The sequence below is a fragment of the Heliangelus exortis genome, chromosome 9, assembly GCF_036169615.1.
Source record: "Heliangelus exortis chromosome 9, bHelExo1.hap1, whole genome shotgun sequence".
Classification (NCBI taxonomy): Eukaryota; Metazoa; Chordata; class Aves; order Apodiformes; family Trochilidae; genus Heliangelus; species Heliangelus exortis.
This window is the reverse complement of record NC_092430.1, coordinates 18,945,279-18,966,168: the sequence shown is the minus strand read 5'-3', so window position 1 is coordinate 18,966,168 and position 20,890 is coordinate 18,945,279. Positions and strand designations below refer to the sequence as shown.

Here is a 20,890-nt window from a genome sequence, read left to right as displayed (position 1 = left end):
CATGCTTGTGCATGTGCTGCCTAAGTGAATGGAACCCTCCAGTATCTGAAGAGAAATGTGTTACATTCTCTAAAGACATCAAAACCATTATCTAAGTAATGTAAAAAAACAAACCCAAATGAAGTAAAGAGAGTTTCAAAACAGTGTTTATTTTCCAGGTAAGTTTGAGTGAATCTTTGGGGTTTTTTTGTTTCTAGGTATTTGCTTTATGATAGCATCAGCCATGCTGTGGAAAACGTTATGCTCTCTTTACAATGACATCTCCAAAAAAGGTTGGCAAAATACTAAGGAGCTACAATGTGTACAATACCAACAGCTTGAAGTTTTCCATAGATGAGGGTCAGTTGCAAAAAAGGTCTTCTGGAATTTTGAACAGAAGAAGGACAGTTGTACTGATTTTAATCATATAGTGTCATCTCAATTTAGATTTAGATCTGATATGGCTATAAGACTACCAGTCAAAGTTGACCTTGAAAAGAAGCATTTGTTTTTCTTCCTGAATTCTTGCAATGTAATCTATTTGGACAGCGGTGAAGATACCAGTTTACAAAAATTAACAGCTTTAACAAAAGTCGCCGTTATGAGATAAGTGAATTAATGGCTTTTAAAGGCTTTTACATATCTTTAGTTCTCCAAAAGCAAAATGAAAAAGTAATATAAATTATACTTTATATAATAAAGTGTGTGCTTAAAACGTGTAGATAATTTCTTGCACACTAGAAGTTGAGTGTACACGTGTGATAGAAAGTAATGCTAATGCTACCTTGCTAAATAAGTTATAGGTAAACCAGTTAAAAAGCCTCAACTATCATAAGGCCTTTACTGTGGCCTTCAAAAGATTCCTGAAGACTATTTCTTGTTTTTACCAATACCAGAGGTGCTAGCTCTCCTGGATGGCTCAGAACTAACAGCAGCTGCTTCTGCAGGAGTGCTGAAAGGCAGGTTCAGATCAATGACTTTGGGTGAAGAAGTTGACTGACTGGAGCCTGAACTTGTGCTTCTGGAAGATCTGAAGGACAAAACTTGACTCATCAGTACACAGAAATCCCTCTATCTAAAACAGAGCATCTACTGGTGGCTTATAATAAAGCCTCCCAAAAGTAGTGTTTACTCTAGGTAAGATCCCCAACAATGATCTCTGTAGACATTAACACAAATCACTTAAGTAACCCGTGGGCGTGTTTTGGGTCATAACTGATTCAGCACATTAGACGCACTGTCAGGTGAAATGTACTGAATGGGGAAAAAAGGTATTAATAAATTATAGATGTCTGCCTGCCTAAATAGGAAAGGGAGCTCACAAAATGCTCCATCTTCTGCTTATATAATGTGAAATGACTTTTTTTATTTAGGCCACAGTTAGCAAAAGTAAACTTAATTATTATGTAATTACTGCTTTATTTAAACTCTGGATGCCATGGGGAACTTGATTGTGTGCTAGAAAATTAAATCTAAACTGGAAGATGGGATGGTGTAAGGGCAATGCTTATTTTATAGAATGTTCAAGAAGTAGAGGTGAGATGGAGAGGACCTTCAGGAGTGGGAAATTTTCTTCTTTAAGGACTAATTTTGTTGGCTTAAGCCAAAAAAAAATCCCAACCCAAACTAAACCTAAAAAACCATTGCTAGCACTTACCTGGTAGAAGCCAGTGAGTGTATGGATGGTGATCGAGAACTTTGACTATCACCAGCAGAAGCACTTGTAGGAAGCTCTAAATTAGACTAGAAAATTGGGAAAGAAAAAAGTTGACCTTAGGGTTGTGTAATAGGACTGGGGTTATATCAGAAAGGCTTGAAAGGGATGTAAGCAGATAAGGTAAAGCAGGAAATTGTGTTCAAGTGTAGTTTGTTGTTGAAATGAGGAGTTGCACTTGAAGGACACTCATCAGTAGACTAGACCTATCAATCAGGGGTTTGTTGGCATCTCACTGGGAAGCTCACCTGGTCAAAGTATATTTGAAAGGGTGTAGTTAAATCAGGATTTGCTTCTAGAACATGAGCTAACAATTTGTCAATGGTTCTGTTGAAGCTTTTCAGTTCACGGAGATCAATGTCTCTTTCTTCTTGTGTTGCTGTTTGAGTTTGCCTCAGAGCCCGAATTTCTTTGGAAAGTCTGGAACACTTTTAACACAGTTTAACACAACAAAAATAATTTTTTAAACCATTTCTATTACAAAAATACAACACATTTTCAGATACCCCTTAAGTTTAAATTCAATGGTTTTATGCTATATCTATCAATATAAAGTTAGAAAATGTTATTAGTGAATATACAGACCTGTTTTAAAACTCTTTCTAGTTTTGGCTTCTGTTCTTCAATGTCTTTGTTCAGCTGCAAAATAAGAGCTTGTTTTTCCTTGTTTTGCTCTAGGAAGAGGGCCTCCTGCTTCAGTACCATATCAAAATTTTTTTCCATGCTCTGCAAATTCATTTGAAAAGTAGTTTTAGCTTATATAGTAGTTATGATCTCCTTTTACTTTTTGTAGTATTTAGTAGGAGTGTCTCTTATAGCTACTGCTTGTTTCTAAATGTAGCTCAAGCAATTACTACCAACACTAAACCAACCCAAACTGACTGCCTTTCAGGCTGTGCAGTGGATAAATACTTGGATGAAGAGATTACCAGGTGATTTAAATACTTTTAAAAAATACTTTAAGGAGGTAGTAGTACTGAAGTGGTAAGTATGTATTTTCAGATGTTCTTGTGAGTAGTGTCTACTTGGCACAGAAACAACTATTGCAGTGCCTAATTTAGCAGTGCTTGCTTTAGCTCAAATAATACCATTTAAACTGAAGCACCCTTAATGCTAATAGAACTGAGTATGTTCTCCTAGAAAAAACCTGGGATTTAGATTCCAGAGGACACAAGATGTGTGGATTTTAATCTTGGCAGTGCTGGACAGGTTCACGTGGTACTGTGGCGTATGCTACACAAAAATACAACAGCTTTCCTAGGTGCCACAAAAGAGCATCTGTCAGCGTGCACCTTGGATTTTGGAATTTCTAGCTATATAAAGAGAATGGGCAAATTTTTTTTCTAGAAGTTGCATCTCTTTCACAAAGATTTAGCTGTATGCTGCAGCCTTGCCTATTTGGCTGGACCTTTTGCCTACCTGGAGATTTTCCTGCAGTTCCTTGATCTGTCTTCTCTTGTATCTGTATTTTTCATCAGCAGCCCTTTTCTCCCCCTCTAATTTCAGTTTTTCCTCATATTCCTCACCTGTGATCCCAAACAATGAGGCAGCATTAATCCTGGACAAGCTGTGTGTACAACTCTATTTTTCAAGTTGCACATTGAATTAACTGCATCACAGTACTTCGATATTAGTGTTGGGAGTATTATAGAGACCTCAAGGTTTAAATTTGGTTTGAAGTATTTTTAAATACTTTACTACTAATTCTGTATCACTGTGAAAAAGTAACTGGCTTCATGAGAGAGAATGATTTAAGCCCTACTGTTTTCAGAGCCAGCAGAGGGCACAACAGTTCAACGGAAATGACAGATGAAGATAATTTCCAGAATTCTGAGGAATTGCCAGTATGCAAAAACTTGCGGTTAGGTCATCCATATTTTAAAATCTGCTGACACTACACCAAAATAATGCAGTTCAAGTTTTACTCTTCCCTATCATTTTCCCAGATAATAGGCTACTACTTTTCCTCTCTCCTTGCATCTGAAAGTCAGCAATAATGGTGTAGCCAAGGGATCATTCTTCATCCCTGGAGTACATGAATCTGTGCTGCCTGTGTTGTTGCTCTGGGTGCAGTTTTGTGCCTGAGCTGACTTACAGGAAGGGCAGCAACCACAGTTTGCTCTGCTTCTATCATTTGACTGAGTAGCTCTGTGTGATGCAGCACTGCAGAGAAAGTCATGGTTTTTGTACATGGAAACTTCTATCCACTAGACCTACATACTTCAGCATTCACTCCTTTCTCCCAGTAATAACTTGTTCCCCCCGTAACTGTCTTTATGCTTTACCTCTTCTGAATGCTGCTACTTAGGACAATTCACAAAATCTGTGTAGACTTAGAGATCAAATATGGCAGGTGTAAAAATGTAAATATTAGTTAATTACACCCTACTACACTTCTGTGCTTAATCTGCTAAACTACTTGCAGAAGCATGTGAGTTACACTCCTTGTGCTAGTACTAGTTCACTCCGTCTTGGGGATTCATTCTTTTGTGCCATGGAATTTCCCCACTATATATTTGAATTAAAAACTACATTCCATCTGTAACACACTGCAAATAGCAATTTGTGTTTTACATACTTGTCTCAGTGACTTCCTTGAAAGAGTTTCGGTAATTGGCGTTGCAGTTATTAACTATGCACAAAGTGTTTTCCAGAGCTACAATTTCTTTTTCAGCTTTGCAGATCTTTGCATCTAAATCATCACCTTCACGTTTAAGTGCTTCCTTTTCCTGTGCAGCCTGAAAATAAAACTTTAGGTGACTGGACACATACTTAAAATATTAGGAAAATAATAAAAAAAAAAATAACCTGCATTATCTAGGGGTTAAAATACAAGGTAGATGTTGAACTTTTATTTGTGTTGTCAGGCTTGTACTGAGATTTGAGTTACTAGGTAACTTCAAGTATTGGAAGTTCTTTGAGGTATTTCATCTAGGTGCACTTCATTATAGGTATCTGCCTCTTCATCTATGCTCATGAAGTCCTGATCAGCAGTAGCCACAGGGTGTACCAGCCATTTCCATGCCTTGCACTGCTGATGTGAACTGCAGCAGACACTTCACATCTGTTCCCTTAGCCACAATATCAAAGTAAGAGCTGAGATTGTACATTATATGAAATCATAGACTGTTAAAAGTCAGCCAGTTCGTCTAGGAATTACTCACTTGCCAGTCTTAATGTATTTATCAGTGAAATTTAAAAAACACAGTCAGATGGTCAAGGGACAAGTTTCAAGAGTCCCTCAGAAAATCTCATCTGGTGGGAAATCTCCTTAGTTGTAGTGGGAATACAGACACAGTGATTACAAAGGGTCTTCTGAGGGTCTTCTGCTGGATCTCACATTAGCAGAAATAACATCATTAAAAAATGTCAAACTTGAGAGCCAAGATTGCATTTTGCTTTAAGAGGAAAAAAAAAAAAATCTGTAGAGATCAAAAAGAAAAGATTTTTGTTCCAGAATCAGGATACTGTATTATGGATAAAGATGGTTGTTTTTTTTCTCTTTTTTTTCCCTATGAAAAGCTAGAGTATGCAAAAAGGGGAAAGCTGACATTCCTTAAGGTTTCAACACTTAGGATGAAATAAATACCTAAAAGTAACACTGAAGGTTAGAAGAATTTAAGATGATGTGACTGTGATGAAGTGTGTAAATTAACAAGCACAGAAGTGAAAATTTTCAAACAGCTAAAAATTAAGGCTCAGCTGACATTAGGACTGACCACAGAGATTTAAATGAAATTTCTGCAGCATTTAAATAACCAACACTTTTGGATAATGTGAAACAATTAGATTGAAAGCAAGCAGTAGGCAAGGAGGTTGTCTTAGTGAATTAAATAGACCCTAGGGAAATCTATAGCTTAAATACTTGAATTAAAATGAATTATGTTACTGAAATACCTTAATTATGTAGTAGATTTGAGTTTTTTCCTCTTCTCCTTCAGGTGGCATCATCATAAAAGTAAGAAGTTCATATCTGCACCTCAGTTTATCAATTTTACTTAGGCGATCTTGAAATTCAGCACTGATTCATTTTGGAAAAAAAAATGCAACAGGTTGACAAAGCATTTGGGTAGTGTCTTGTGGGCAGTTCTTGCTATAACAGATTAAATTACTGGTGTTGTTTCACCAGTCTGCACTGGTACCAGGAGGCAGGAACGTAGCAGTTGCACTACTACATTTTTGGTAGTTTTTTGTGTTCTCTTGGTTCCGATCATCTATTTTCCTGGTTATCTACACTTGTTTTGCAGTTCTAAATTGAATCCAATTTATTTTTGTCACATCACTGTATCCTGGGAGGCTTTGTGCCCCAGTCCTCCCCAAAAATTTTGAAAGGTTTGTGCAGCTGTGAGATTTAAATGCCAAGCTGCCCCCTGCTGATAGTATCTTAATATTGCCACTACTACATGAGCATCAGCAACAGGAGGCAACAACCCCAAATCAAATTACATGGAAGCATCAATTAGCTGTGTAATTATCAAAGGAAAAAAGCCACACAGTCTGCACCCTCGGTGAGCAGTTAAGCTTCAGTCACACTAAATCACTCTAATTTCCTATTGTGTGGGGTGTGGTGAGCAGAGGAGTGAATAAAAGCCTGCCAGATTTCAGCAGTTCAGCATTGATTTTTGGCTGGATACAGATACTGGGGTTTCAGGGCTAAAACTGCCCCAGATACTTTGCACTGATTATTACTAAAGGCAGATTTTATTTCATGTTTTATAACATGATACACACATAATTCAAAATATTTAATTTCATTATATAGGACACATAGGGGACAGCTTATTTGTTGAAAAGGAAAAAAAAACACAAACAAAAACCAACCAACCAAAGAAAAGCCACCAACAAAAAGCTCCAAAACAGATGGACTTATTTCTGAGTCATAGAAATTACAGTTTTATCAAGCAGTTGGGAGTAAACCCTATTTAACTTTTCTTCTTTGAAACACTTTGCTATACTGCCAGTCACATGACTTCCCATTACCTGATTATTCTGAAAAATACAGGGTCACGTGCATGACATTTACTTTAAAAAATGTTTTTAACTGAGTTTTCCTCTCAGTACTGTAGAGGATCATCTCAAACAGAATAAACAGTATTCTCTTGTTCACCAAGTGGTTAAAACTGAAGGCTGGATTTTGGAGAAGGCACCTCTTGCTAGCCTCAACTGTCTCAGTATATAACTTGGAGCAAGATTTATTTTACCTGAATTGATGAAACTGGGTAAAATGCTTCTCTTTTCCAGTAAGTCCCCATATAAAATGTACTCAAAAAACCTTAAAAATTTAATTCAAGAATAGGTACCTTATGCGTTGCCGTTCCTGATCCACAAGTCTTATCTGGGAATCCAGCATTGCCTTATGTATCCTGATTTCCTCAGTCCTTTGTGCTATGGCTTTCTTCAACTCCAGTTTTTGTTTTTCCAGTGTTAGAACTTTCTCTGTCTTATTACATAGAATATCTTGAAGACGATTCAACTCTAGTTTTAAGAGATTATCTTCGACCATCATCTCCTAAGAAATGCCAAAAAGTTCTCAAAATAAGAAAGTGTTGTTTTTATTTGTATTTTAAATGACAGTAATTTTTTATAAAGCATCCATTATTTTATCTTTAATGTATATACAACTGTAAGACTCATTTTGCTCTGCAGTTAAAAGTGTTCTCCCTTTCTCCTTTGCTAACAGATTACATAGTGAGTGTGATAGGGTTAGATTGTTTCTTGAATGGTTTTACATGAATTCATCAGGCTTTCTAATTGGACTGAGTTATGGTTTGTTAGACTTTTCAATCTACAACCTTCTTTCAGTTTAGGAGGTTTCAAAGAAATTAAGCAGACTTTACAAGGAGCCTTCTGAAGCAGTTAGTATCTTATTTGAACCAAGTAAGATAACAGTGATGGAAATTACTTCATAGTTTGGGAAGGAAGGTGTAAGTTGAGAAACTACACAGAAGGTTCTTAGGGATATAATAACATAGAACTGCTAGAGGTGGAAAACAGCATCCAGATGAAATCATGAGTTTATGTTTCAAAAAAAAAAAATTCACCAAAACCAACCAACCAACGTGTCCTCTATTATCAAAGTTTCAAAATAATACTGTACCTGCTTAGTGGCTTTAGCTTTTCTTAACTCCTGATCTGATCTCTCATTGAAAATATTTAGTTCATTTATCTTGATCAGCATGCCATCTGTTTCTTCTCCTGTCTTTTCCATTGCTCTCTTGATCAAATGGACATCATTCTGTTTCCAAACAAGTTATATTTAATTTATTTCAACAAATGTGGGTTGCAACAAAAGCTGCTAGTTAATTTTAAATTAGATAAATTTTTAAGTCCTGGAACCAGAGACCATCATCTTCTTGTGTCCATATGCTGCTCTGCAAACAGTGCCTAGAGCATTACTATCCTCATGCAGAGTGCTGTTGTAATATTAATGCCATTTTATTTAGAGTATAGTAATTATTAATTACACAATATAAATCTTTCAGCCAATAAGGCACTTGTAGTATAATCACATATTTTGGTCAATATATAAAAAAAATTTTAAAAGCTCCTGGTGTGTGTGACTATGACTTTGATACCCATAGTTTGTCTTCATAAAAACTGTCTTCAGAATATGAACAAATTCCTGAAGGTGTGCTTCAATGTCTGGTTACACTCACAGCTCAAGTTTTGCAAATCCTCAAAACCAAAGTGTGGGCTCCAGATGCCCAACATTAAGCCTTGCTATTGCATGGATCTCCAGTTAAAGAGCTCTCCTATAAGTATTTCCTTCCCCACGCTAAATTTTTTCCTGAATTATGACTTTCAGAAATCAGATGTGGTGTTTTATTAAAAAACTGACTTTTGTCTTGCATGAGAGTTTTCTAAATGTGCTAAAATGTAGCTGATTAAGAAATAAATACATTTTGGCTAAACAGAAATAAAAATTATAAATTGTGTAGAGAATAACTGACTGGTTCACATGTACATTAAAGATAAGTGTATTTTCTAGAGAATTAATGATAGTCTCTGCATAGTGGAAAACAGGAGAATGTGCATTTATAGGCAAAATTCTCATAAAAAATAGTATTTCTGAATTATTTATCTGGATGGGGTTAACTAACTCAAATACTGTCCCTTCAATTGCATGATGCTACCATATACCAACCAGCATCACAAAATAACATTCTCCATTTTCTGTATGGTACTAAAGATAAGTTCAGACATTTCCAAGCCATCAGTCACATCTTGATATGACACCTTAATTTGACATTCTAAGGTGTCTGAATTGTGCACTAATGACCCATTTTTCTGCAAAGTATAGGGAATGTATGAAGTATTCTACATGGGGTAACATGAAGTTCAGTTATCTTTTTAATCTAATACCAGTTTATTAATTAATAAGACCCAATCTGCTTCATTCAGTCAGTTTCTGAGAGGTAATAGAATCAATTTGATGTTCCAAGGAGGTTACCTGAAGTTTCCTGTGCTGTGCTTTTAAAACATCATATGTATTTTGCTTTTCTTCTAAGGTTTTCTTAAGTTCAGCAATTTTTGCTTCCAAAACTTGTTTTTCATCTTCATTAACCTCCCCTTCTAACCGTGACAGCCTCCTCTGTATTTGCTGAATATAAAAATCCTGTTAAAGTAATTTTAAAGATAATTAATAGTTTGGGATAAGCAAGTATAGCCTTCCTGTAAAGCCAAAACATTGGATATTGGCTTGGATCTAAATGTTGGCTTTAGGACAGTCACCCAATTAAGCTATTGTTTTATAATAATTTATGGCTTATAGACCTCATTAGCAAAATATTCTTAGATGACTGATGTGCAGTGATGGTTCAGGAGTAATCCTCTAGAAGAGTAACAAAGCACACACAGCACACTCTGCTGTAGGGAGGCTTACAGATGAGTTGCCATCTTGCTGTTACCAGTGGATGCTGATGTAAAAGAACAAATTTTCAAAGTGATGCATAGGAAATATGCACAAAATCCAATTAGTGAATAACAGGATTTTGGCATGTACCTCTTTTATTTCTTCAAAAATTTACCCTGAGGTGTCTGTGGTTCAGGGGGATCAAAGTAAAGAACCGATTTGAGAAATCAGTGGGAAAAGCAGAAGATCCAAAAAATAATGAAATACATAAGTGCATAATGTATATGTTATATAGCAAGTTTTGGTTATTTCAATTTTACCCATACATCTAGAGACAGAAATAAATTCAGACTTCAAATTACACAGCTCAAGCAATTTACTCCCATTAGACCCAAGAAATAATCCTAGTATAAAATATATTCATATTTTACCTGATTATGTATTTACCTGGTTATATATTAATTCTTGTTGTTTTAATGCATCTGCATTGAATCTCTGCAGTCGATTCTTAAGACTTTTAAGTGATTTTCGACTTCCCTCAATTTCTGCAAGAACACACTTCTCCTTATCCTTCTGCAGCTTTAGTTCCTGAGTTTTCTTGAAAAATAATTCTTTTAACTGGATGATTTCTGTTTCTTTTTCCTAGTGAGTAAGGAGTAAGAATTAATAAGTAACATGATTTCTGAGGAGTTAGTGCCTTTATTGATCATATACAGAAAGTTGAAAATTTTTCAATACCTTACCATTAATTATAAATACAGAATCTTACAGGTCTTCAAACTGTTGGCAAGTAAAGTCCTGGACTTGAAGTGAATGTAATTATTTTCCTTTTTTTTTTTTCTTTTTTCATTTCAACATGGATCCTACCCTACTATTCTATCACTTTTTTTTTGTTTTTTTTTCGTTGTTGGAATGCTGCTCTTTTCAGCCATTCAGAAAACTAAACTCCTGTTGTTCTTTCAAAACAACCCTCCTTATTTCTTCTAGTATACATGAATATCTGGAGGCATATAATACAAAGCATTCCTGTGTATGCATATGTATGTACATATGTGTGTTTCTATAAGTTGGAATAATTTTGTTTGAATTACTTCCTTATTCTCAGTGGTAGGCTGCCACTAATGCCTAAATCAGTGCAGGAAATGATGTTTAAGTGGTGTCTGCCACAGTTAAGACTGCTGAATATTTTAGGTAACCCGATATGTACAGAAAACAAAGTTGGGATAATTTTCTTTTTCTTTTCTACATAAGAATGTGCTTATTCTTGATTATATATGTATGTATTCTGAAATTTGCTTGTGAACGATCTTGCTGGCTTCGATAATGGCAAAAGATAAATTTAACTTCTTCTCTAACAGTTCATCACATTCTACCAAACAGATTTTTTTTGTAGTTGAACTTGCTGCAAGTGCAATTCCAAATCCAAAACTCAGGATGTAAAAAGCAGGTGCAAGTTTAATATGAAATCATTATGGTCTGTAGCATTTTACACTGGTGTCAGTGGGCTTTTGGATCATGCCTGAACAAAGGTATTTAATTTCTGAAGTTTTTATGCATGTGCCCAATTCTGAGCTGTGTTTCTGAAGCTAGTAACAATGAGGAATGCACTGATTAAAACTGGATCATGATTTGACCTTCATTTCGTAATCGTTTTTTTTGCATATCTAAATTGATTTATTTAAATAGAAATTGTTTCTCTCCCTTTAAGTGAGTTTGTTAGTAGAGATAAGGTTACTCAGTAAGCTCCACTGTGCAACAGTGTTTGGCCACAGATTGAAGAGGGAGAAGTATCACAGAACTAAAGCACAGAACAGTGACATTTCATCCACATTGTTCCTGTAAATATCTCTTCACAGTAAATTAATAGATGCAGCAAATAGCCATGTGTGTCTAATGGTGATGGAAAGCATGCTTCTGACTAATGCATTACAGACATTGTTCAGGAACAGTTCATCCCAGTTAGGATATCACCCTGAAGCTGTAGAGCTGCAAAGCTCAATGTCATCTTAGGTTATCCGCCACAGATGCAAGTAGAGAAACCCTGCTAATTGTTCAGCCAGCCTGGAAACAGTCTTAAGGGGAAGCAAATAAGTTTTCCGTTTTAATTAAATGTTATATCAGTCCAACTTGGAAATAATAAAAAAAAATTAAACAAAACAAAACAAAAAAAAAAAAAAAAAAAAAAACCCCAAAGCAAACAGTAAGTAAGGTCTGTAATTTAAGAAACTCTGTAACAGAAAGAGATCCCCTCTATAGTTTCTGTATTTATATTTAAAATGTACAGTTAATGCCTGTGGAGTTCAAAAGTTTGAAAAAATAACACTTGGTCAATGCCAAGGGATTATTTCACATATATGCTACAGGAAACACAAATTAGGAAAAGAAAAAATAGTTACTCTACAGTGATACACACAGATAGAGGTACATTGTCACCTGTGTGGGAACACCTGCTGTCTCATTCATTTAACCTGCTCATCTTACAGTAAAGACAGCTTCAGCATATCCAATGCTCAATTGTCCAGGCAAGCATAAAAAATATTTGTATCAAGTTCAGTCAAAAGCTAAGGTGTAAAATTGTTTGAGAGGATTAGCAGCAAAATGACAAAATGGAATTTGTTTCTGAAATGTAGGAAAGTTCAGATGATGACATTGCAATATTTAATTTATTTAAAAGCCCTTTGCAGGTAATCAGATAATTAATTAGGATCTTTTTTCCTGTGTTAAACTTGCAACATAAGAAGTAGGTTTGATTTTAAAAAATATCCCATGTGTTAAAAATAGTCCCCGTATTACAACTTGTACATGCCATTTCCCAGACAAAATCCTTTATTCATCATGAAAATAAGATCTAAAGTGAGGCAGAAATTAAATTGAACATTCCATAAGCGTATAAGAGTATCATGAAGTACAATTAAAATACTGAAAAGAGAGACCAGGCCAGCTGAATCTAGTAAGAAGGTTTCAAACTATTTTTAATCCAGATTTTCCAAAATCATAGCTCTTTGCAGGTCTGTAAGGGACACCATCTTCTGAATTACTAGGACTGCTTATTTTCCTCCAGCGTTTTCCCAGCACTGATACTGACATAGGTATATGCACATTACTTCATCTTTTGATGACCTACATGTCATATTAATAATTGCATTCCTTTTAAATGCATAAATGCTTATTCTAGCTAGAGACCGAAAATTCATTGAACCCTCATTTGCAGAAACCATGAAAAACATTTTACCTGGACAATTTTTTCTTCTTCCTTTAGTATTTCTTCCATCCTCAAAGATTTGTCTTCTGAACTGAGTGTCTCCTCAGTCACAAGCTTCAGTTTATTGGAAAGACTTGCATTTTTTTCTTTAAGAAAGCTTAATCTAAACAGAATTACATGATTTAACAGATTAAATGAATATTGCATATAGAACACTGCCAAAACCAACCAGCATACCTCACTGAGCAGCTGCCTAACAAAGCAGGCCAGCCTTTACCCTATGATAATCAAGACCTTGATTTTTTTCATGCCTTTTAAAAACAAGGATTAACAGGACTATTTCCTTAACTTCCCAGTGACAGAAACTGTGCAGGACATGAAGTAACCAGAAAGCTGGAGGCTTTAGTCATCAGCATTATTTAAGGTTTCTTGGTAGCTCAAGGATTTGACTATATTATATAACCATTCTAATTGGTATTTTTAAAGGTCTTTTTCTTACCTGGCTTGTTTTTTCAGAATTTCTTTCTTCAGATTGGTTATTTGTGTTCTCAAAGACTCTAGATCAGAAGCAGTTCTGTCCACAGTGGATTTCAAAGCATCCAGCTAATAAATCACAAAATGGAGCAAGCAAGCTTTGGTACGTTAGGCTATTTAAAAGTGTAAAGGACTTACTTATTGGAGAATATTCTGTTTCTTTTAAATAATGTTTTCCAAATGAGAAGCACTGCAAACTCTGCTGTAAATCTAATTTACGTCGTCTGAATACTGGGACAAAATACTTAGTAATTAAAAGAATTATGAAGGTGCTGTGGGCTGCAGTTTTTGCCCAACAGATTCTGTGTAAGTGGAACCGTGGTTTTATATCTGTGAAATATTTCCAATTCAAACATCGTTGTATATAAAATTATTTTGATTAAGATAAGGGAACACTGTGACAAAAATAAACAGACATTTAATTTGGTAAAAATTGCATGATAGCATACAATAATTCAACAAGATAATATTTTGCAAGCAGTAGCTTCTTAGTCTTCAGAGTATCACTTAACAGTGTAAGTCTAATTGTCTTCACTTTCACAGGTGAAGAAACCTGATCAAGGGAAAATAGCTGGACTCTACCAGAATGAGAAACTTGGAGGTGACAAGTTGTCAGTTGAACTGTAAGTCTGCTTCTTTTCTTGTTTCTCATCTGCATGCCACAGTTGTTCTAATACCTAATAATGGGAGACTTCTCATTATCACATTATGTAGTATTAATTGTAAAAAAACACCAAGCAAGAATTTCCTGGCTTAGAGATGAAAACCAAGTTTGCATGAATTATAGGGTAATGTAATAGCCTGCACCTTGCCTGATCTACCTACAGTTTAATTAGGATATCAATTTATGAACCACCTGCTGCAGAGAATCTATCCAAAGTTAAGGCAACAGCAGATGCAAGTTTTTTAAAATCACCAAGCTTGCTTATATCACCATTTTCTTAAAGGAATACTTACTCAGGTAATACAAGTGTATCCTTTCTCAACAGAGCCATGAGACTTCAATTACCTCTTAGAAATACTTCTACAGGTATTTAAATAATTAGGCAGTGCAGCTTATACTTAGCTTTAAGTGCAGGTTAAATATAAGTAACAGAGTAAGCAGGGAGAGCATCAGGATGGCCTGTTTACAAGGCAGCCCTATCCTACTGCCCCTGGATTAGAAAGCCATGGGAAAATGTTTGAGTTTTTTAGGAATTTTAACCTGACTCAGGCCATCAACACTCACTTCTGAGAGTCCAGGATAAAAATTGATTGAAATCTGGAGGAGATTTCTCTCATCTTTATACCATACTGCAGACTACTAATGCTAAAGGCAAGACATGCCTCCTTCTGAAACATTTAAGAAAATAAATAGCCCATTCTGTACCAACACAACAGAGAATACAAGCTGATCTCCTCACCACTATCAATGAAAGGATTAAGCCAAGGGGTCAGATCCAAACAATCATCAGTAGACCAAGAAGAGCATAAATTTTCTTGAATTACTAAGAATCCAGTATAAAACCAGAGAAAAGCAAATGCTCTTCCCATATTTCCTCCATCTAGTCGAGTGGTACTTAGAAGTTACATTTTGAGTCTGATTTTCTGACCTTTATGGTCATTCTTACCTCATCCTGCAGCTGCACTCTGCAAGTATCCTGATACTGATACTCATTTCGGAGGCTGGCAGCTTCCCGGTCAGCCGAAGAAATTTTCTTTTCATATTCCATATTATTAAGAGTTTCATTTACCAAAAAGGAAGTCTTCTCTTTCAGCACAATTTCTTTATTTCTGATCTCCTGTTTTATCTCTGCTATTAGCTGTCAGGATAAAAACATTTTAGATTTGCTTCCATTGGTTAAAATGGGAAAAATTAATAAAGGGTACAACCAGAAGATCACTGTTATGACTACCCTTTGCATTAGACAGCTCAGTTATCTTAAATCATCATCATTCTTAAATTACTTTATTTCACTAATTTGTTCCACCAATACATCACCACACGAAATACTACCATTGTTTTGGATTACAATCTTCTGAAATACATGAACCTAATACCCATATGGGCAACATAACAAAGCTAATATTCTTTCAGCAGGAAAATACTAGCAGAGCTAAGGATTTATGTAGAGCTTTCCTGTATGTGTAATTATGCTTTCCCCTTCCCTTCAAAAAAAGACACTGTTACTTTGGAATTCACATTTCTAATTGTTTCTTTACACTGATCTTTCAGGCTTTTTCTGGTTCATCTGTGCTATTGCCCTGCAGAACTTTCTGGGAAGTTCTCCCTTCTTCTGACAAAGCCACTGCAAAATATACTTAATTTGTACCTCTTGCCATTGTGCCATCTCTGCATCAGACATTGACAAAACCAATGAAGACCATATCTTTTAAAAATGAATATTGGGTCATAAGACCCAACAGGATCTTTTTGGGATTAGAAGATTGCTGTTGCTTCTCTACAGTTGCAGAATGTACTGAAGGACCAATTTTTAACCTTAATGTGATTATGTGTTGTGATTCTGCCATATATTTTAGTAATGCATTTGTTCATATAGGTAGTAATGCTAATTTCTTCAATAATAAATGTTCTATTTTCTTTTTTATATCACATCCCAGGCACAGAATCCCCTCTTTGCAGTTGACTGTCCTTACACTCTTAGAAATAACACTTCATCTTGTTGCTTCTTATTAAATCACAGAAAAAACTGAAATTGCTTTGTATTTTCCAGCAACCTTGAAATTAAAAATTAAATCTTACATAGGATCAAGCAGAGCACCATTACTTACACTGAGAGATGCTGCTTTGAAAATAAAATCTGAAAACATTTCTGTAATATCTGAACTTGGACACAACTTAATAAAATACAGGGATAAACACAAAAAGAACCCTGAACATCTTAAAGACCCAATCATTCTATGTGTGACTGAAAAAATTCCTTTCAATAGTACAGATACAAAAGTGGGCTGATATAAGGATCAGTTACAGCAGTTTTACCAAAGCACAATGATCAATCTGTTGATCTCTTTTTTGCATCTGCTGTATTGCATTCTCCCACTGCCTGATGACTTCCTGCCTTTCCTGATGAACTCTGCGAAAATCTTCAGCTGTCTTGTCAAGCTCTATCTGTTTAAAAGAAAGCACACCTGTGATTTTTGACTTAAAAATTTCATATATAACAAAATATCTTCAAGAACCTGAAGCACAAACCTGAGCTGTTATGGTTTCTGTAAGCTCATTATCAAGGGCTCTGCGCTTCTGATTTGCTTGCATGGCCAACTTTTCTACTTGAAGAGTTAATGCCTAAAATGACAGGATGTGGAATTATAATATATTTGAAAACAAACATATAATGTCTTGTGAATTCTTAAAGTTCTGCTATGAGGTGTTAAATTATTAAGGCATGAATTTTATGGTGTTTTAGAGGACAAAAAAAAAAAAAAAAGATTCTAGCCTTCCAAATTTTTGGTCATACAAGAGGCTATAATCTCTTTTCACCCCTTGGGACCAAACTGGAGCTAGGGAGCTAGGCTAAAGTAACCCTCCACCATGTATAAATGTGTACATGGTGCCTTTAGCATTCACTATTTCACTTTACTATTCCTACTCTGCTGTGTGACTTGCTGACATAAATGATGGCAGTCAGACTGTCTGGGTAAGCTAAAGTTTTTGGCTTTAGTATTTAATGAGTAAAAAATCAATTTTCTCCTCCCTGTATCTAAAGGCTCAAAAGAATATTAAATGGGATGCTTATCTCTAAATTAATATTATACTTGAGAACTAAAAAACCCCAGTATTCTAAAGTCTGAACTTGTGACTGGAGTGTCTATTTATACCTTGTCATTATTGTAGGCATCTTTACTGAAACAGCTATACTTTGTTCCCATTAATAGAAACAAATTCAGTTCTAATGGGAAAATCTACATTATTATTCTATGTTTGGCATGCATTTTTGAACAAACTCTTCTCTAAATACAGTAACACTGTTTTCTAGGCTTTGTTACCATATGTGCACTTTCTCTGAAAAACTCAGGCTTTGATTTTACCCAGGTGAACAAATGAATGTCTTTAATTATGTTTTTCACTTTTTTTAAAACCTGTTTTCTCTGACCTTTAAAATGAACCTCATATTGTATTGCACTGTTGTGCTAAGTGGAAAGCAGTGAAAAAGCATTGTTTTACAGCATTTTGTGTCCATCTTACTTAATAACAAAGTCTTCAAATGCTAAAATGGTTGTCTGTTTTGTGTCTCAAAGCTGCTGTCATTTCTACTTACTCCCAGTTTCCCTTCATCTTGTAGTGCATACTTCTGGATTGTGATAGTATCATTGTCTTTACGTTTGGTTTCCTTTATCCAGCTCTCCAGAACTTCCTCATCACAGTTCATCTGTTCTTTTAAGCTTTCCAGCTTCTTTGTGGTTTTATTTATAGTATTCTAGTAAGATTAGAGATAAATTAAAGGGTTAACATTAGATATCTGATATTTTCTTTTAATAGGAATTGAAAAATAGTTTAAGCTACTGTAACAAGCTTACAAATATATTGTTGTCAAAGATTTTATAGTTTACTTTTTTTTTAATGGTGTATTACACTTGAGTATAATATGCTAATACACATCCTAGTCTTAAAGAAGAAACAAGACATTAGGTTACTATAAACTTAAAATGGAAATAATTTTAAAGTCAGCCTCTGACAAGATATACCTATATGTGGAATATTTATCTCACATAATAAGCTGATCTGAGGCATCACACGCTAAAGTTTCTTCCTCACACACTAAGGCCCAGTTCTTAGATCCTTATCCTGCACATCAATTTGCAAATGGCCCCACATGACTGTGAAGAGGCAGAGGCTTCCTGACACAACTGTGAGAAACTCTGGATCCAGCTGAATAGCAAGGATATTTTCATCATGCTGCCCATTCTGAGAGACTGGAGATTATAAATGGAATTAGTGAGATGAAAGACAGAACATAATAAATAAAAAAAGAACATAATTTAAATTATTTGTAGAAAGATAAAGTGACAGTTCCATTAAACAGAAAAACACCTGTAATTAGATACTATTAGATTAATTATATTTTTTTCAATGCAAAGCAATTTTTTTACATTGAAATCATGTCTGAAGTTTATGTGAGGAAGAACATTTGCCACCAATTTTTAAACCATTACCAAGATGGTGATATGGATGTGTATCTGTATATCTGGTATTAAGGGCTATAAGAACATGAAGTGCAGCCTTTCAGTATCTAGTTAGTATTTGCTAAGTCTTGGACAGTTTATGCAAGGAGATTCTCAGTGTCAAAATCTAATTGCAATATAGGTGTTCTATTACAAAAATTTTAAATCTTACTTCTTGACTGTTTTTCTTTTCTCTTAAGGAAACTATCTCATCTTCCAGTCTTTTAATCTCACTTTTGAGACGTCCGTGTTCTCTCTCAGCAATGGCTTTGAAGTGTTTTTCAGTTTCAATTTCATTCTCTCTGGCTTTGTAAAGAGACTAGAGAATAATACAGTTCAGCATTTTACAATAAACAAGAGGCATGTTACAAAAAAACAAACCAAACCAAACCACTTTTTTTATCCATAACCAAATCCCAAGTCAGAGATAATATGATTTTGTCAAGTAAATGCAAGAATTTTCACAGCAACTTTATTGTTTGGATTTTACTATCTCAAATATATGTATTCTAGTATATAAATACATATGCACACACATTGTATGGTATTGAATATCCACACATCAACCATTTACAGCACTAACAAAAAAATTCGAAGATATTTCACCCAAGATTCAGAATCTGAACCTTTCAGAGTCAAAATCTGTGTCTCCTGATCACCAGCAGCTTTATGTCAGATTCAGGATGCAGAGCAAAAGAAATAATTTTATTATTTTGTTCAGAGACAGAACACTACACAGGCTGCATACAGCAGTATCTCTGTATTGTCTGACCTATATGACAGAAGTGATTTAACAGAGGTTTTCTTCCTTGTATAATAACAAATCTATTACTTATTAGAAGCTTACTTTATACAGAGACTACTATGAGCTGTATCTTTATCTGGAGATTAGAACTTAGCTCTAGTACACACACATCAAAAAAACCAACAAAAAAACCAAACCAAAATTGTTCTGCTGAGGGAAATTTCTTAAGGCTTTTTCACCCACCTAGGATATGTTTTACCTGAAAGGTGTGCAGCTTTGGGTCAGGATTTTTTTGAAATCTCAACCACCAATTTTGGTCAATTAACTTGAAGTGCAAACAGAGACTTAAACCTCACCTATCTCAGATAATTTTTCATGTCCATGAAGCAACTCTTTACTGGCATTTCACAACTAACTCTTGAACCATTATGAAAACATTATAAGCCATTATATATTTGTTTTTTGCTTACACTGCCAGTTTATTTTCCTTGACCTATTTTTTCTTAGCATCTTCAAAAATCCCCATTCATAAGGAATTCTAAAATACATCTTTCTTGGCTTTTTGGCTTTTTTCTAGGTACTGTCATTTGATCTTGGAAGATCTTTTTAATGAACATCAAATAATATCGCTTGAGTTATATAGGTTAATTTTTTTTTCCTGTAGAAATCCTGAAATAAAGGCCTGAAAAATATCTACAAATGCTGGAAAAATATCTAGGGATACCTCCAACAGAAAGATAGTAAGGCTACAAGTCTGTCTGACAAAATGGATCTCCTATAGGGAGCGATTTACCTGCGTGAAGCTGAACTCCTGTCTGACGTTTTTCAAATGGGATGTCATTGCTTTTATACGCTCTTCAAAGTCAGTCAGCTCATTTTGCAGGTTTAGTTTTTCTTTTTGCATCTTCTGCAGCTATTTAAGGGTTAGAATTTTCAATTAACTGCTTTTAGGTGAGGGCTTATTACCTGCAACTACTTAAAAATATAGACGTTGCAATTACCAACCAACCAGTTTAAGAAGTATGGGCCACGTGCCTCCGAAGCACTAAAATTTTAGAAGAAAACGGCAGTGGCAAAGATACTTCTGCCATTAAGAACTGTTGCTTATCTAGAGGATACCCAATACCGTCGGGGGGGGCACCACACCGTGGAGCGGGCTCCGCAGCACCCTGAGGAGCGCCGGCGGAGCTCGGTGCGGGAGCAGCCCCGCAGCCCACATCCTGCAAGGACGGGGGTCCCACGCTTTAGGGGGAGGGTCTCGCTCCCCCCTTCCCATCGCACCCGACCCCCACGAGGGGAGAACCCTCCGGGGCCGCTGTCGGCAGGCGGGTTCCTCTCCTCCCTGGCCGGCCGCAGCCCCGCGCTGCTCACTTGGTCCTCCAGCGCCTTGTTTTCCGCGTTGGCCACGGGGACGGCGTAGCCATCATCCCAGTGGAGCTCGGCCAGCACTGAGGCGGTGGAGCTGTTGCCGACGCTGTCCATGGCCGCTGTGGCAGTCAAAGGGGAAGCTTGACCGGACCGGACCGGGCCTAGCGTCGCCGGGCCCCTTAGCAACGGCGACTCCCCGGCGGCGGAGCCAACGAGGAGGCGCTGAGGCGGGAGCCGCCTCCCGCCCCGCCCCGCCCCAGCCGTTGGCCGCCTCAGCGCCCCGGCTGTTCGCCCCGGGGAGGAGAACGGCCCGGAGTGAGCTGGGAGCCCCGA

The 20,890-nt window shown here is 36.1% G+C and overlaps 2 protein-coding genes across 2 annotated transcripts in view; one reads left to right on the top strand and one right to left on the bottom strand.

The window, feature by feature from the left end:
- Positions 1–128: 128 nt before the first annotated feature.
- Positions 129–20,816, bottom strand: CCDC39 (coiled-coil domain 39 molecular ruler complex subunit). Its single transcript, XM_071752593.1, has 20 exons — positions 20,561–20,816; positions 19,983–20,102; positions 18,617–18,763; positions 17,541–17,699; positions 16,475–16,567; positions 16,262–16,390; positions 14,892–15,083; positions 13,247–13,350; positions 12,778–12,910; positions 9,993–10,187; positions 9,144–9,308; positions 7,791–7,928; positions 6,994–7,202; positions 5,591–5,714; positions 4,272–4,431; positions 3,113–3,219; positions 2,279–2,419; positions 1,942–2,121; positions 1,637–1,722; positions 129–1,009 (listed from the first exon to the last, which is right to left on the bottom strand). Exons 1-20 carry the CDS (start codon positions 20,669–20,671, stop codon positions 850–852), a joined length of 2,853 nt encoding a protein of 950 aa, XP_071608694.1. The 5' UTR covers positions 20,672–20,816; the 3' UTR covers positions 129–849.
- Positions 973–20,890, top strand: part of LOC139799975 (serine/arginine repetitive matrix protein 3-like) — a 71,455-nt gene continuing 51,537 nt past the window's right edge. Inside the window, exons 1-2 of the mRNA XM_071752597.1 lie at positions 973–1,116; positions 13,825–13,904. The gene's annotated coding sequence lies outside the window, so the exon portion shown is untranslated. The remainder of the gene's footprint in view (positions 1,117–13,824; positions 13,905–20,890) is intronic.

What these genes read in the sequence shown, in the direction of transcription:
- CCDC39 (XM_071752593.1), bottom strand. Translation starts at nt 20,671, where the DNA reads ATGGACAGCGTCGGCAACAGCTCCACCGCCTCAGTGCTGGCCGAGCTC. An exon ending in AGATTGATCATTGTGCTTTG is followed by an intron (nt 15,084 to 16,261) that starts GTAAAACTGCTG and finishes TTATCCTGACAG; the next exon opens with CTAATAGCAGAGATAAAACA. An exon ending in CACAGCACAGGAAACTTCAG is followed by an intron (nt 7,929 to 9,143) that starts GTAACCTCCTTG and finishes GTTTGGAAACAG; the next exon opens with AATGATGTCCATTTGATCAA.